Source organism: Elephas maximus, chromosome 4, assembly GCF_024166365.1.
Source record: "Elephas maximus indicus isolate mEleMax1 chromosome 4, mEleMax1 primary haplotype, whole genome shotgun sequence".
NCBI lineage: Eukaryota > Metazoa > Chordata > Mammalia > Proboscidea > Elephantidae > Elephas > Elephas maximus.
This window is the reverse complement of record NC_064822.1, coordinates 188,830,644-188,848,134: the sequence shown is the minus strand read 5'-3', so window position 1 is coordinate 188,848,134 and position 17,491 is coordinate 188,830,644. Positions and strand designations below refer to the sequence as shown.

The window sequence follows — 17,491 nt, the reverse complement described above, 5'->3', positions numbered from 1 at the left end:
TTCCCCATCAGTAAATTGGGGTAATAATGGCCCCCAAGGAGCCCTAGTGGCTCCTAACCAAGATTTTGGTGGTTGGAACCCACCCAGTGGCTCCATGGGAGAAAGGACTAGGCTATTTGCTCCCATAAAGATTACAGCCTAGAAGATCCTATGGGGCAGTTCTGCTCTGTCCTAGAGGGTCACCATAAGTCAGAATCGACTCAACAGTACAAAACAACAAAAACAGTGGCCCCCACCTCATAGGACTATAAACTAAAACCACACCCATTGCCAAGTCAGAACTGTTCTACAGGGTTTTCTTGGCTACAATCTTTACAGAAGCAGATTGCCAGGCCTTTTCTTCTATAGCCCACTGGGTAGGTTTGAACTACCAACGTTTAGGTTAGCCACCAATTGCAAACAGCTTCCACCACTCAGGGACCTCAAGGGCTGTAGAGAGGACAAGGTGCGACCACACCCAGAAAGTGCTGGTAATAGTGGCCAGAGCAGAGACCCCATTCGCACCAGCCCTAATCCCTGCCTTGGCTGGAATTGTGGACAGTCTCATTTGTGCCCTCTCAGAGCCCCAGGACCGTGGCCAAATGCCGTCACTGGCTCTCGAATCCCTCGGTGTCTGCCCCTCTCTAGTCTTGCCCCAGCCCCCAGCATCCTGTGTCCCCGCCCGAAGAGCTGTTGTGAGCCTGGGAATGGCCAGGGCATTTATGCTTTGTGCTCCTCCAAGAGCGCCTTCCCCATTCACTGACTGAGTCCACTAGGGCTGAGCTCCACGTCAGTGCCCAGATTTTTTCCCTACCCCCTCCCAAATTGCCCCCAGACCTTGGGGCTCACCACTGACACAGCACAGATCTGCCGGTCTTGTCTTGGGGTCTCCGTGTGGCTCCCCCACCAGCTAGGAGCCCTTGAGGGCAAGACCCATTCCTGACTCAGTTCTGTGCCCCCGTCGCCCAGCCCAGGGCCTGGCAAGAAAAGAGGCTTCCAGAAGGCTAGTGGGAGGCATCAGCATTATTATTGAGGGTAGGGAGCGTGGAGGCCCTGGGCCTGGGTTCCCACGGGCTGGCTGGCAGTGCCTGCTAGGACGACGGGCCTGGGACTGGTGCAGGTGGCTCTTGGTGACAGGAGCAGCTTCCTGCAGTCATGGGGGCAGTGGCTCCCTGAGGGGCTAAGGCATGGCCACTGTGAGCACAGCACAGAAGGTGACATTTGCTAAAGGGTCAGAGGCAGGAGACAAAGGTGGGGTGAAATGCTTGTCATGGGAGAGAGTCGTGTGGCCAGGAGAGCCTTGGGGAGACAGGCCACCAAACAAACAGTCTGCCTTATCCCCAAACAATGGCGAGAGGCCCCAGCTGAGTTCTTTCCTGACGAGGGCCTGCCGGAGAGGTGCTGGTCCCCCACCTGCCCAGGCTAGTCATCTCGCCTCTCTGGCCTCAGTTTCCTCATCTGCTAAATGGGAGATCTTAAACCACTCACCCCCCCAGCTCTGCACAGAGGCTCTGCAGAACACCAAGCAAAACCCAAACCCACTGCCGTCAAGTTGATTCCAACTCATAGCGACCCTGTGGGACAGAGTAGGATGGCCCCATATGGTTTCCAAGGCTGTAATCTGTGCGGAAGCTGACTGCCATATCTTTCTCCCTTGGAGCGGCTGGTGGGTTAGAACTGCTGACCTTTCAGTTAGCAGCTGAGCGCTTAACCATTGCATTACTCGGGCTCCTCCACAGAAACACAGCGGACGTAAACATGCTTTTACCAAGCTTTGTTCTGGCCAAGAAGATGTGAAGCAACGTCGTTGAGCCTTGCCCTCCAGAGTGGTCAGTGCCAATGGAGATCTGGCAGCTTTCTTCTTCCTGGGTCCCTGGAAAGTGCTCTCCCCCCAAAAGGCCTGGCCGAGTCCCAGAGGCTGTGCTGAGGCAAAGTGTCCCTGAGGCTCATAGGCCACCATGAGGCTGATGGGCTGGGCTGTGTCCAGATGAGCCAGGCCACAGCTGTCACCCAGCCGGAGGGTGTCCATAGCAGTGAGAGTCCCCACTGGCCAGCAGTGAGGATGGTCCTACATACCCGAGGTGGTATCAGGTGGGTGCCTGAGGCCCAGAGAGGTTAAGTGACTTGCCCAAGGTCCCACAGCTTGTGAAGGGCACAGCTGGGATCTGAACCCAGGCCTGTCTGACTCCAAGGCCTATGACGGTTTTACTGCTAACAGCCGGTCTACAACACCGCATGATACTGACTGCTGTTACACAGGCCTGTGGAAGTCAGACGGCTGACAGAAGGGATGCCCAGGGTCTTAGTCATCTAGTGCTGCTATAACAGAAGTACCACAAGTTTATTTTCTCACAGTAAAGTAGGCTAAAAGTCCAAATTCAGGGCATCAGCTCCAGGGGAAGGCTTTCTCTCTGTCGGCTCTGGAGGAAGGTCCTTGTCCTCAATGTTGCCATGGTTGAGGAGCTTCTCAGGCGCAGGGACCCCAGGTCCAAAGGACACGCTGCGCTCCTGGTGCTGCTTTCTTGGTGGTATTGAGGTAGATAGGGTTAACTGTGCTGGCGGAACAAAAGAGCTGTTAAAAGATTACCATCTAGAAGGTGGGTAAACAGGAACCACACCCTGTTAACACGAGATTAGGTTGTAACAACCCGTGAATTTCTATCTGCTTCTAGTGTTTTTCTAGTTCTTTCCCCCTTTATAGGCTCCTGCTTGCGCAGAAGAACAAAATGTGACTGCTGTTTAACCTTCCGTAGCCCTCCGAAGATGGTGATGTAGTGCCAAAAATCAGTGCGCTTGCGCAATATCCCATAATAAGTGATGCCAAGGGCTGCCGAGAAGACTCCATCTTGAGTATCAGTGGGTTCCATCTTGGATCCTAGATGCGAGGGCAACTAATTAACATGCACCGCCGTTCTGAGAAGTACCCGCCCCTTGAAAGAAGCCCACTAAATATTCATTACTCTGTTGTCTCCACCGAACCCACAGAAGCCCTAGCCTTGCTTTCCTTTTCAAGTCAGTCTTTTGGAGAGGCTTAATCTTCCACTCACTCCGTTTGCTTGACTCAAGCAAAATAAAGCTTACTGAAGGTAAAGTTTACCTTTCACGTGTATTCTTACTCGGGAAAAGACAAGGACCCTTTGTGTCAGATTGGCAATTGGTACCAGTATGAGGTCCCCATTCTCTGCTTGCTTCCCTTTCCTTTTATCTCTTGAGGGATAAAAGGTGGTACAGACCATACCCCAGGGAAACATTTCATATACACAAAAGAATATACATGACATGTATATGTAAGGTATTAAAAAATAATGGCACAAACTCCCATGTCTCCAGTGGTCAGCGTAAGAAATAGAGTGATATCAATACCATAGAGGCCCTTGGCATACCCGTTCCTTGGAAGGGGGCCACCAACCTGAATTCTGTGTTTATCATCCCCAAACAGAGCTTCCTTCATCAGGGTGACTCAAGCAGTCTTTGCCCTCCAGAGAAGTCACTCCGGGGAGAGGTGGGGGCTGGCCTGAATGGGGGTCCTGAATCAGGGACAGCCACATAGAGTCCTTGGCTGAGGAGATACTGCCTCAACCCTGAGAGTGAGGAACATGTTTTCCACTTCAGTCTAGAATAGCAAAGATGAATGAGACACAGGTTGCTGCTGCCACGTGCCAGAAGGGCCACCAGGGTCAGGAGGACAGGCTGTGAACTACAGGGGGTGGGACTGATTTAGCCCGTCATTATACCAGCTTTCCACCTCACTGAACTGCTTGAAGAGGAATGAGCCGTGAGTTAGTGAGCTCTCTCATTGAGGGGAGGCCAAGCAAAGGCTGGACAACTGCTTGGACTTTTTCCAGAAGTTTCCTCTGACTTTCTGTCCCTCTTCCCTCAGCCCCTGGGCTCCCCCTGTCCTGATACTTACCCACCTGATGCCACTGTCTGCCCTCCAAACTGGGGTCTCCAAGGCCAGGTTCTGATCATCACCCAACCCTAGACAAAGAATTAATCCATGTTCATTTTTCCCTTTCTCTTTCCCCACTAACGTGACTGTATAGCACAGTGATTGGAGACAGGTTCTCCACCACCTAAGCTGAACTTCTGACACTGTGGCCCAGCCACCTTAAGTCACCTTAGGCAGAACCTTAAGTCACCTCCCCTGTCCTTCCTCAGGGACAGTTTCTGTTAATTTCTTCTGTGAATGGGTCATACTTGCTTTTTTCTTTGAATTTCCTTTGAAAACTGAATATTGTGAGCATTATTTCTATAATGTGGTAACTCTGGAAATCAGACTCTTCCTCTACCTCAGGGTTTGTTTTTTGTTGCTTCCTCTAAGATGTAGCTGCTTGTTTGTTTAGTGACTTTTTTTAACGAGTTTTATAAGTCTGTGTTCTTTGTCGTGTATGGTCTCTGAAATCTATGTTCTTTAGCTTGTGTTCAGCTAGTGTTTTCCAGAGATTTCCTTGAACACCAGGAGCAAAAATAAAAGAGAAGGAGACAAGAGGAAGGGAAGGAAGAAGAGGAGATGAAAGGAGGCGGGGAGGGGAGGGGAAGGAAAGAGGGGGAGGAAGGAGAAGAAAAGGGAGGGGAGAGATGAGGAGAGGAGAAGAAAACCTTTCTCAGTCTTTGTGGATTAGCTCTGTGTAGGGGGCACTGCTTCAACATTTAGCCAGGCTGTTTATTACTCTGCCTTAGCCCTCACTTCCTGCTTGCACTGAGCCTAGAGATCAGCTTAAGGTGCAAGCTTAGGGTCTTCTCAGAACTTTCCTGAGCATACTTCATGCCCTGTGCATGCATGTGGCTTTCCAAATTCTTCAGTGTACATAGGCACTTTTGAAAGCTCTAATCCCAAAGAAACTATTCCCCCAGTCTTTGCTCCCAGGCTTTCGGCATTCTATTCTATGCCTCAGCCATAATTTTGCCCGAGGTGACTGTGGGTTGTTCATTTGCCTCACAATATTATGGAGGAGTGCCCACCATTTTCCCACCCAGAGTGAGCCCTGAGATAGATGAAATAGAGACAAGCACCCTGTGTCAGTCCTGCAGGCAGCCACCAAACGGCTTAGAACAGACAAATGCAATTCTTTGTGATTAAGGTCTGCTCTGCTCCCTCTGAAACCAGGGATGCCCTCTTCAAGACCACCATTGAGCCAACAAGGGGGGTGTGGTAAGGACAAATAAAAATGCCACAAAGCTTTCCTACCATTTTTAAGTTGCCTTTTTCTCAATTCTTCATTTGTTTGGTTGCTGTAAACCTTGGACTCTTTTCTAGGGTTCTGACAAAATTGATTCTGACCATTTTTGCTTCTGTGGAGGGATGGACCCTTGGAGCTGCTTACTCTGCCATTTTCACAGATGTCACTCTGAGCCATTGTTTTTAAACAGTGCTCTCCCGATGGACATTTCATTGGTTCTAACCTTCCATTACCCACATTGCTGTAATGAATGACCATGTGCATATATCATACCCTTGTGAGTAGAGCTGTAGGACAGTTGCTAAGGGGCTTGCTGGGTGTAGGTCCATTAGCCCTGGGCTTCAGCAGCACCTTCCAGGCCCTCTGGGATAGCAACCCTGCTCCCTCGGCTTTAGGCAGCACCTTTATTCTAGTCCATCTGAGCGGCGACCCCACCCCTTGGCCCTGGCAGGCTCTGTTCTTCTGCCTTTTGGGCATGGCAACTCTACTGCCTCAGCTTTGGGCAGCAACCCCATCCCCCTGGCACATTGTAACAGGAACCCCACACACCAGAACAGAGTTAGCAAAATTCGACTCTGAAACTCAGGAGGCTGTAGCCTCACCCTTTGAGATTCAGGAAACTATGGCCCCACCCTTTGAGGTTCAGGAAACTGTGGCCCCACCCTTTGAAACCAAGACTGTCCTGCTTCCTGTGCTCCTTCCAACAGTTTTGCTAATCTCTGGATCTCTCCAGGGATGGTCCTTTTGTTTTTTGGAGGGCAACAGATGTAGCTTCTTTGGCCTGTTTCCTGCCTGTAGAATTCCAAGAGGCAGACAGCTTGGCTTTCGTTCTTTATCTGTCTAAGCTGGTGGATTTTCTTCTGTGGTAGTTGTTTAGGTCCATCAGTCATAGGCTTAATCTCTGTAACAAAAGACTGTGTAGCCATGTCTTTGGTGAACATTCTAGGACATGTGTCCTTAGTTTGCACAGTTCATTTTTAAGTCCACCTCTTTCTTCTTGCATTTTACTGTGAGTGGCAAGGAGAAGCCATGTGGCCCCTTTAAGATCTTGCTTAGAAACCTCCTCAGCCAAATATCCAAGTTTATCACTTACAAGTTCTACCTTCCATCAAACATTTGAACATAATTCAGACAAGTTCTTTGCCATTACATAAAAAGCATCACCCTTCCTCTGTTGTCCAATCGCATGTTTGTCATTTTCTTTTAAAGTCTCACCAGAAACACATTTAATGCCCACATTTCCAACAACATTCTAGCAACAATAGAGACTTTCTGTATGGCTCTCCTCACTCCCTTCCAAGCCCTCAATAGCATTGCCTTTGATGTCCATAATTCTACCAGCAGTCTCTTCAGTGCAATCTAGGCTTTTGCTATTAGACACCTCAAAACTCTTCCAGCCTCCACTCATTATCCAATTCCAGAGCCGCTTCCACATCGTGGGCGATTGTTAGAGCAGCATGCCACTCTCACTACCGAATTCTGTCTCAGTCATTTAGTGCTGCTATAACAGAAATACCACAAGTGGGTGGCTTTAACATACAGAAGTTTATCTTCTCACAGTTTAGGACGCAGAAGTCTGGACTCAAGGTGCCAGCTCTAAGGGAAGCCTTTCTCTCTCCATCAGCTCTGGAGGAAGGTCCTTGTCTCTTTGAGCTTCTGCTCCTGGGTGATCATCATGTGACTTGGCATTTCTCTGCCCCCATCCCTGCTTCCTCACTTGCTTGTTTTAATCTCTTTTATATCTCAAGAGATTGACTCAAGACACACCCTACATGAATCCTCTCTCATTAGCATAACAAAGACAATTCATTCCCAGATGGAATTATAACCACAGGCATAGTGGTTAGAATTTACAACACATATTTTGGGGGGACACAATTTAATCCGTAACATGGGATCATGTCAAATTACCTTCCATAGAAGTTACACCCATGTCTCTCCCACCAGCAGTAAAGGAGAGGGCTTTCCCGCACCAACCAGCAAACACATTGTGCTGTCAAGCTTTTTGATCCTTGTGAATGTAAGGTGTGAAAGAGTACCAAAGCTTTCCTTTGTCTATGCTCTGGAATCGTTTGTCCTTGCAGCTTTAATTTGCATTTCTCTCATTTTAGATTTGTTCTTGGACAGTGTCTTTGTTATCTAGCACTGCTATAACAGAAAAACCACAAATGAGTGGCTTTAACAAACAAATTTATTTTCTCACAGTTAGGAGGCTTGAAGTCTGAATTTAGGGTGCCACCTGTAGGGGAAGGCTTTCTTTCTCTGTCAGCTCTGGGGGAAGGTCCTTGTCTCTTTTCAGCTTCTGTCCCTCAGCAATTTTCATGTAGCCTGGCATCTCTCTTCCCCAGTCTATGCTTTTTTGCTTAATTTGCTCTTTTTCTTTCTCAAAAAAGATTGATTTAAGATATCTATTCTAATCTTGCCTCATTAACATAACAAAGAAAACCCCATTCCTTAATGGGATTATAACCATGGTTATAAAACCCATAGCTGTGGAGTCTATTGCGACTCATAGCAACCCTATAGGGCAGAGTAGAACTGCCCCCATAGAATTTCCAAGGAACGTCTCTTAACCACTGTGCCATCAAGGTTCCAGCACGAAGTCTTGCCATCCTCACTGATAAATGGAAAAAAATAACGTGAAAGTGGGGAGAAAGTCTGAGATGGAGTGTGATTTTAATAGAGTGGTCAGGGAGGGTCTCACTAAAAAGGTGCTTTAAAGGAGATGAGGGGATAAGCCCTGCTTTTATCCAGGAGAAGAAGCTTGAGGCAGAGGGAGGAAGTGCAAAAGTCCTGCGGTAGGATTGTGCCCAGGGAGACTGGAGAGGAGTAAGCAAAAGGCAGAATAAAAGATAAGATCAGAGAGGTAGTGGGGCGAGGGGGGGTACTTTGGCTTCTACTCTGAGTGAGCTGGGGGCCACTGAGGCTTTTTAGAAGAGGACAGACATAACCTGACTTGGATTTTCACCGGCTCCCTCTGGCTGCTGTGTTGAGCGTAGACAAAGGATTTGAGCGGTGAGGAGGCCACTGCAAGAATCCTTCTGGCTTGGACCATGATAGGAATTGCAAGGTTTATGGCCAATTCTGAAGGAAGAGCCCATGGGATTTGCTAATGGATTGGGTGTGGGGTATGAGACAAAGAGAGAGGCCAAAGATGACTCCGGGATTCAGATATGAGCAACCAGAAGGATGGAGTTGCAGCTGGAGACATCGGAAAAATAGTGGGAAAAGATGGTTTGGAGAGGAAGACTGGGATTTTAACCTGGGGCATATTAAATTTGAGGTGTCCACTACATGTTTTGATGTCAGGTAGACAATTTGGATATATGAGCTTAGAGTTCAGGTGAGAGTTTGAGGCTGGAAAGCCATCAACATAGAGATTGTGTTCAAATCCTTGGGACGAGATGATAGCCTCAGGAGTGAGAAGAGATTGAGAGGAGTCAGGAAACGGGGAGAGCCTAGCGGAGGACCCTGAGCACGTGCAGCCAGAAAAGTAGGAGGGGAGCCAGGAGAAGAGGCTGGGGTATCCAGGAAGCAAGAGCAGGAGGAATGATCACCTGTGCCCATGCTGCTGAGAAGACAAGACAAAGGAGGACCGAGTATTGGCCATTGGACTTGGCAACATGGAGGTCTCTGGTGACCTTGACAAGGGGAAATTCTGTGGAGTAGTTGGAGCAAAAGCCTGTTTGAAGGGGTTAAAGGCTGGTGGGAGCAGTGGAATTAAAGAGCAAAAGTACTGGTGATTTTTCCAAGCAGTCACTTCACCTTTATATTTCTTAAAAAAAAAACGTATACATTTATACTTTCCTCCCTTTTGTTTATTAGATTTGCCAATAGTTAACATTTATTTTTTTCCCCAAAGAACCAGAAAGTGAATTTATTTATTAGTTCTTTTATTTTGCTGTTTTAAACTCCATTTAATTTGTCAATTGCTTTCTTGAAGTTTATTGTCTTTCTTTCCTAACTTTTCTTAATTGGATGGTTAATTTGTGTTTTCTTGTTTATTAAGATCGGTATTTAAGGTTATGGATTTTCTTCGGAGCATTGTCTTGGCTATATCCAACAGGTTCTACCATGTAACGTTTTTATTTTCACTATTATCTAGATCTTCTGCAATTTTGTTATTTGACTCCTTCTTTGATTCTAGAGTTATTTTAAAGAGTTTTTTGTTTTTTAATTCCTGGTGGCAGTTTGCTTTGTTTTTTCTTTTAACGGTTAATATTTTTAAAATTTAATTCAACATTCATTAAATTTAATATTGTGATCAGAGAATGTCATCTGTTCTGTTTCTACTTTTTGGAATTTATTTTCTTTGTGGCTTAATAGTCTTTGTGCATTTTAAAGAACACTTGAACGGAAGGTACGTTCTGTTCTACACAGACACACACACACCCCTATTCTATTAATTAGATTATTTGGCTATCCTTATAGCCTTCCTTATACTTTTGTTTACTTCATCCATAACGGCTGGAGAGGTGAATTAAAGTGTACTAATATTTTTTCTGGGTAATATTAGCATGGACCCCTGGTGGCTTAGTGGTTAAAAGCTCGGCTGCTAACCAAGAGGTCAACAGTTCAAATTCACCATCCGCTCCTTGGAAACCCTCTGGGGCAGCTCTACTCTGTCCTGTAGGGTCACTATGAGTTGGAATTGACCCGACAGCAACGGGTTTTAACACTAGCATACCCTGTCTTTTTCTTCCCAAATTTTCTCCAGTTCTTGCTCTATAAATGTCAGTGCTATGTTATATGGTGTGTAAAAAAGTTTTTTTTTAAGCATTCATTACTTTTAGGTCTTCAAGTTTCCTCTCTTTTTTGTTGCTTCCACAGTGCTCTTCTTTTTCTCATTTAATATTTCTTGTGCCCTGACTTTAGCTTTGTCTGATACTCGGTTCAAGATCCCTGGTTTCTTTTGGTTTGTGCTTGTTTATTTTATTTCTGCCAATCCCTTTGTATTAAACCAGTCTGAGAGTCTTTTTCTCTTTTCTTCCAGCAAGTGCTTATGGCTCATTTATGTTGCCTGACACGGTGGATCCACTCGGACTTAGTTCTGTCATCGTAGCTTATGATACACTTTCTGCTTTTATAGCTTTTGTGGAGGTTGTCAACTTTCACCACAGGCTCTGGGTTGTCTTTGTTTTATATTTTGTTTATACATCTTTTGATAATTTGGAAAACTTGTAATTTGGTCCAGTAGTCATCTTCATATCCATAATATGATAGAGCACTCTTAATCTTCCATTTCTTTAGGCAGTGTTTATTTTCTCCCTACTACGAATGTCCAAATTAGGATATTTCTATGTTCCCTTTCCATCTGTCCCTTCCACCAAAGTTTTGGTTGATTATATTCCTTTTTTTTTTTTTTACCTTCGTACCTCCAATTTCACTTCAACCTCCACATGATTCTTTAGGCCCAGGTATAAATGACGAAGATGTCAGCTTCCTCACATTACTTCCCGCTTCCCACCTCTTTCCTTCCTGCCGATTATCACTTACATGGGTCCTGTGTTTTCTGTTTCTTTCTTTTCTGTAATAGTCACAATCCTTAGATTTGTTTTAGACTTCGTCCTGTAGTGAAATAGATTCTGTGTTCAATTCCAGTGCTCTTGCCAGCATTATTCCACTTATCTTCTGGTTAGCCTGAGTGTGTCCTCTAGTAATTCATTTTAAAAGGGATCATGGCAACTATAATTCAAAAAATATGTTCAAAGAGCTTTTCTATTGACTTTATACTTGAAAGATGGTTCATTTTGGTTTTAAATTCATCCAACAAATATTGATGAAGCACTTACTGCGTGCCAGGTAATGTCCTAGGCTCTGGGGATGCAGCAATGAACAAGGTGCACAAACTCCTTGGCCTTTTCTAGTTGGGGAGAGACAAACATAAACCAGATAAATAAGCAAAATATGTGGTATGCTAGATCGAGTTCCATGCTCTGCAGAAGAATAAAGCAGGTGGCGGGAGGTTACCTGGATCTGACTTTGCTCTGAGAGGCCGAGGAGGCCGTTCATGGACTCTCCCACACACCCCAACTGGTGCAAGTAGGAGAGGGCTGCCTCCCCCCTTGGGGTACCACTCATTTGGGAGAAGCGGGCTTTGGGGTTGTATTGGAGACCCTCCATCAACTTCTTCCCATACCCTGGCTAACACGCACAGCCTTGGAAAGCCTTTTCTTCTTTTTGGGTATGGGGCTTCAGTAGCTTCCTAGCTTGGTTAAAGATGGTTTATCCGTGAAGAGCTGTAATCAGATGTAAGTAGCAGAAATGCAGCCACAGTGGCGTAACCAAATGGGGTCTATTTTTCTTGCCGATAAAAAGTTCTGCCACCAGAACCCAGGTTTCTCCGTGCTTTCCACTCCCCCTGTGTTAGTGAGAGTCCTTCATTTTCATGGTTGGAAAATGGCTGATTCTCCTCTGGACTTCATGTCCTCTTTCTAATAGATTTCTGCTTCCGTGGACTGGCATTGGCCAGACTGGGTCACATGGCCTCCCCTGCCTGCAAGGGAGCCTGGGAAGGTGAGTGTTTGTGACTGAGCACATTATCACTGTAAACGAATGTAGGAGAGGGATTCACAGTGCCTGCCACAGATGGAATTGGTGAACTTCTGTCCCTCATTGCCCTCATTCTTTGGAGGCAATTTTAAGAAGAGTAAGGGCAAAGGCAACTCAGCTCTGCCAGTCATAGCTGCACGTGCTCCATGGGTCTGTTTTACACCCTGGGCTCTCCTCTGTTGGTCTCTTAGCCTGACCTTGTACGAGGATCCCCTGATTTCATTTCCACGGCTTGTGTGATATTGTCCTAACCAGGGGTGTCATTTCAAGATTGTCTTAGGCTGGGTTCTCTAGAGAAGCAAAACCAGTAAAGTGTATAAATACATGTGAAGACAAATTTATATCAAAGAAACAGCTCACACAATTGTAGAGGCTGGAATGTCCCAAGTCCATGGATTAGGACAGAGGCTTCTCCTGATTCAGGTAGCTGCAGGAGCTGGTGAACCCAAGATCAGCAGGTCAGAAAGCAGAGCTTTTGCTCACAGGCTATGAATATCAACAAATCCCAAGATTGGCAGGCAAGACCACAAGGCTTCTCCTGATTCAAGGAGCTGCAGGGGCTGTCAAGCTATCAGGTAAGCTGATAGCTCAAGTCCCAGGAACTGTAGGTCAGATGAACAGGAGGCAGCCGCAGGATCCAGAGAGAGCAAAAAAGCCAGAACGTCCGCTTATATTCGGATGCAGGCCACACCCCAAGGAAACTCCCCTTCAACTGATTGGCTACTCAGAGCAGAGTCAGTCATGGGAGTGATCACATATAAACACTGAGAATCACGGCCCAGCCAAGTGGACACGCAATCTTAACCGTCACAAAGATGCATAATAGTCTTTATTACTATTATGATTCGTATCTGTATCTGTTTATAATGGCTTCCACTTTGTTATAGAGTTTAATTTATTATCCAAATCAAGACGCTTTGATGGGGCAGGGGACACTGTTAAGAAATATGCCAGAACAGGTGTGTTAAGAAATATGCCAGAACAGGTGTTAACTGAGACTCTCCCAAACCAAGACGTATAATCACCAAGATGATCAGCAGTGCAGATGAACAACGGCAATTTTTGCAAGATGATCAAATAGCTTACAGATTGAAAATTTTGTATCTTTGTATCTGAACTCTCTTATTCATTCTAATAATTAGCCTGCTGATTCTGTTGGATTTTCTCTGTAAAATATCTGCAAATAATTATCATTTTGGCTCTTCCGTTCTAATCCTGACACTTGATGCATTTTTTCTTGTCTTATTGCATATGTCAGGTACACTAGGACTATAGTGAACCATAGTGAGAACAGGCTTTCCTGCCTTGATTCCAGCCTTAGAGTTACAAGTTTCACAATGTCTGGGGGCAAAGACGAGCCACTTGCTCAGAGAAAACCCATCTCCTCCTATTACTGAGGCCTGAGAACAACGTCCCCAGTGAGTCCCTGTAGAGGAGACACCATGTGATATTTCGTTTCCTTCTGCTTCTTCCAGAAAACCTTTTTGCCGTGCCTCAGGATGGGGGAGGTGAGATCCAGAGCGCCCGGCTCAGCTTCCAAGAACGACTCCTAACCGAGACGCAGAGCGAGCCAAGACGGCGGTGGTGGTGGCAGAGGAGGAAATGCTGCCGGTGCCCCAAACCCCCTTCCACAGACTTCTAAGATTAGGAGCACACTCAGGGGCGGGGCCGGGGGTGCAGGGGAAGGGGCTCTGGGCCACCCGTCCGCAAGCAATAGTCCCATTTTGGGCTGGTGGCTGCTGAGAGGTGATGCTGTGGTGGACTCAGGCTGACCAACACAAAGCTGCTCTGGCCGATTAAAGCCAGCAGGATGAGACCTGTAAGTCGTACCTGTGGCTCAAATACGACACTCCCCTCGCCTCCTTTCCCTCCAGCAGTGGCCCCTGGGGCCTATCCACATCAGAATATTGACTGTGAGTGTGGGCGTGCGTGTGTGTGTGTATGTGTGTGTGATTTGGGGTGTCCTTGTTGTTGGGTTGCTTGGGTGGTTTTTATTGGGGTTCTCCCTCCAAAGTTCTCTGAGGGGTGCGGGTCACCCTGTGGCTGAGAATTCTTCCCAGCTCCCGGGGGCTGCATGCACAGGGCACGGCCCCACTGTGCACAAGCTTCAGTGACCTCCTGGGCCAGGGAAGATGGTTTGTCTTCACTGTGTCTCAGAGGCCACTAGGGATTTGAAAATGCCAGTCAGGGCTCATTCTTACAGATTCCTTCCCGTAACAATAGTAATAACAGGGGTTGCAGCTTGGGCACGACCGTGGGGCAGGCACCAGGTTAGGCGTCTTCATGTGCACCCGCGTTCACTCTCACCGCATGACACCTTGTGGGGTGGGTATGGATGACCCTTGCAGAAACAGCTCAGAGCAGGGAAAGGGTGCCCAGGGCCACTAGATGGGGAGACTGCAGGTACATAAAAAAAATCCAGGATCTCCCAGCACAATTCTCTTCAGTATCTCCCCGATGCCTTTTCAGTGGGCAGGATGCCACCTGGCATTATCCATCATCAACTACCTGGGACCCTCATTCACTCAACACACTCTGGTTAAACTCCTACTGTGTGCCAGGCCTGACCCCTGTCCCTGGGAGCCTCCCATCTAATGGGAGGGACAGACACATAGAGCACGGCCGGACAGAGTGATGAGAATGATGGAAATCCCTGGGGGCAGGAAGCAATCCTCCCACTTCAGGTGGGACTCCCAAGCACACTTGGATGCCCGGAACCTCTGTCCACAGAGCTCAGCTCGGCCACGGCCCGTCCATCCATCCGCCGGCCCGCCCCGGCCCACACAGGGAAGGGCCTCACCCGGGAACCCACCACACAAATCCCCAGAGGCCATGCTGCTGGTGTAGACATATTCATCCTACCAGTGTCACGTGACCCCCGAGCCTCCCCAGCTGTTAGCTCACTGGCCCTGTTCAATAAACGTGTCGCCTCCTGACCCTGTATTGTCATTTAACCAGAGCCAGCATTCTCGCACACACACCATCTGTTCACGGGACAGGAGCGTGAACGAGGTCCCTGCATGTGGTGCTGGCCTGCTAGCTGGGGGAGAGGACAGTGAGGAAATAAACAGTGAACGAGGAAGATGTCCACAGTGGGGAGTGCGCCACAAGAATTCAGCCAAAGTGAGGTATTAGTGGGGGCTTTGGGAAGCTTGGGTGGTCTGAGAAGGCCTTTCTGAAGAGGTAATACTTATGCCCAGTCTGAATGATAAGAAAGAGCTAACCGTGAGCTTTAAATACAGAAGGAAGAGTATTCCAGGCAGAGGGGGCAGCCAGTGCAAAGGCCCTGAGGCAGCAACAGGCTTGGTGGTTTCAAGGAACCCAAAGAAAGCCAGGGTGGCTGGGACTCAGAGCAAGTGTGGAAAGAGGTGAGGATAGAGAGCCCAGGTTCTGGGGTTCACTGTGAGACACATAGCACCAAACTTTATGCCCTTTGATAAAACGGAAAGAACTTTCCAGGGCATGAAGCATTTTCCACACACCCTGACTCTTCATTCTCACAATAGCCGTTAAAGAAGGGACTCTTCCCATTTCATGGACTAGGAAACTGAGACTCGGGTGGGTCACATGGCTTGCACAAGATCACACGGGCAGGCTGTGGAAGGCCCAGACCCATCTCCTCCATCTAGTGCTGCCAATCCCCAGGGGTACAGCTTGGCAGAGGCAAAGTGGGAGAACCGTCGCTAAGGTTCTTGATTAAAAGCAGATATGGTTTCTTTTTCCCTGATTCTGAGTCACCCAGGACGTGCCCCTGGGCCTTGTCCTTGTAGAGCAGCAGTTGCCGTGAAGGTATGCAGCTGGATCAGCCCACACCTGCATCCCATCTGCAGAGCCTCAGGAGTCAGAAAGCACCTAATCCTGGGCCAAGGAGCTCACAAGACTCAAATTCCAGCATCATTTCTGCTGCTAAGAGCAGTGTGACTTAGATAAGTCCTGTGTCCTCTCTGCCCTCATTTTCCCCGTCTGTAAGGGGAAGGAGTCAGGCCGGCTCACCCTTAAAAACTCCCATCTGTGCTGTCCTGTGGTCCTGGGATACCTCCGTAGCTGCTCACACTAAGACACTTCCTCTGCCGAGAAGGCTGGTGGTCTTGCCTCCTTCCCCTGAGTGCCAAGTCAGTGGCACTGCCACAGAGCCCAGCAGGGCAGGACTCTCCAGACTTGCATTCTTGAGATTTGCACCCTGGCAGGAGCTCCTCCTGGCTCCACCAAAGGTCTTTTCAGGAATAACTGCTGCCTGGAGCCTCTCTGGATCCCTGGTGGCACAGTGGTTGAGAGCTACGGTTATTCTCCAAAAGGTCAGCAGTTTGAATCCACCAACTGGTCCTTGGAAACTCTGTGGGGCAGTTCTGCTCTGTCCTGCAGGGTCACTATGAGTTGGAATCGACTTGACAGCAACAGGTTTGGTTTTGAGTTTTGGAGCCTCTCTCCTCAATGGCCCCCAGGGCTGGGCAGGGTGGCTCTTGGGCAGCCAGACAGGGGAAGATCACAGACTGACCCAGCCCTAGCAGCAGCCTGGGGAGCAGACAGACTCAGAGTCTGGAGGCCCAAGCATGGGTCTGCAGTACTGCCGCTCTCAGCTGGGTGACCTCGGGCTGATCGTTTGCCCACTCTGAGCCTAGCTCTCTCACCTGGGCAGAGGGTACAACACTGGCTATCTTACAGAGTTGCCAGAGGGTAAGAACGGTGTGCACCTGGGTGGCGTGCCCTGTGTAGACGGCATGTGCATGAGGAAGTCCACTTGGTGGAGGGGCTCCTCAAAGTCCTTCAGGCCCTAGACAAAAACCCTTCCCCATCCTCTTGTGGCCAATAAGTGAAGTGTCCCTGCCAATTAGACGCGAGGTAGTGACACATTCAAGCAGAGACTTTCTTAGTGACTCCCAAACCTAATTTTTCAAGCTGCCTACTTTTACTTTTTACTGTGAGCTTCTGGCTAGCGACTTGTAATTTGTAAAAAAAAAAAAAAAAAAAAAAGTGGGGAAGAGAGAGAGGATGGGGACAGGTTGTCCACTGAGACACTTGTGCCCGGTGCCGGTCTGTGTAGCTGACTCCCTGTATTTTACGGACGTTTTCCCTGCGGGGAACTGCTACCCATGAGCAGTTTTGTGCTTTCCTTCCTGTCTGTGTACAAGCTCGCCGTTGGGTGTGTCAGAGTCTCTGTTCAGAACCAGTACCTGGCAGTTCCACTGGTTGCGCTGGTCCCCCCAGCTGACCTCTGCAGTCACCCACCCACAGGCACAACTGCCTCCTTCTGACACGCCGGAAGCTTCTGACTGCCAGGCTAACATGTGACGCCGACCATTACCAACTTCAAACAGGCCTTAACTGAAAACTCGCACACATGCACACACACGCGTCCGTACATGCACACACACGTGAGCCCCGCGGGTAGCCCTGGTCCCTCTGGCTGTCTGATGCTTCAGAACGACAGCAGTAGACAGCTGGCACTGCTGGCGTGGGTAGCATTTCCCCTCGGCACCAGAGAAACCCTTCAGGCAAACTCAGTTCCGGGGCTGGGAGGGAGGGCTTGGGGCGTGTGGGGGAAACGTGGGGCTCAAAGTAGCCCAGCTCCCCTCAAAAGCAAGAAAATGTCTTCAGGTCATTTCAAACAGAAGGAGCTGTGGGTATGGCTGCCTCCTGGCTCCCCGTACACACCCCCGGGCCCCCTGTTCCCTCAGGGCTGGGTCTGCGGCCTGGCCCCCAGCCCCCTCTCCCTGACCCATTCCCCCAGCTCGCTTCCCTCCCCCGTTCACACTTCTACTGGAGGTTGTGACATAAAAGAA

General features: G+C 48.4%; 1 protein-coding gene across 2 annotated transcripts in view; it reads left to right on the top strand.

The window, feature by feature from the left end:
- SHISAL1 (shisa like 1) overlaps positions 1-17,194 on the top strand; it is a 98,686-nt gene extending 81,492 nt beyond the window's left edge. For both annotated transcript variants that reach the window (XM_049884621.1, XM_049884622.1), the window contains exon 5: positions 13,187-17,194. In XM_049884621.1, coding sequence (XP_049740578.1) covers position 13,187 — 1 coding nt within the window. In that variant the 3' untranslated portion in view covers positions 13,188-17,194. The remainder of the gene's footprint in view (positions 1-13,186) is intronic.
- The last annotated feature ends 297 nt before the right edge of the window (positions 17,195-17,491 follow it).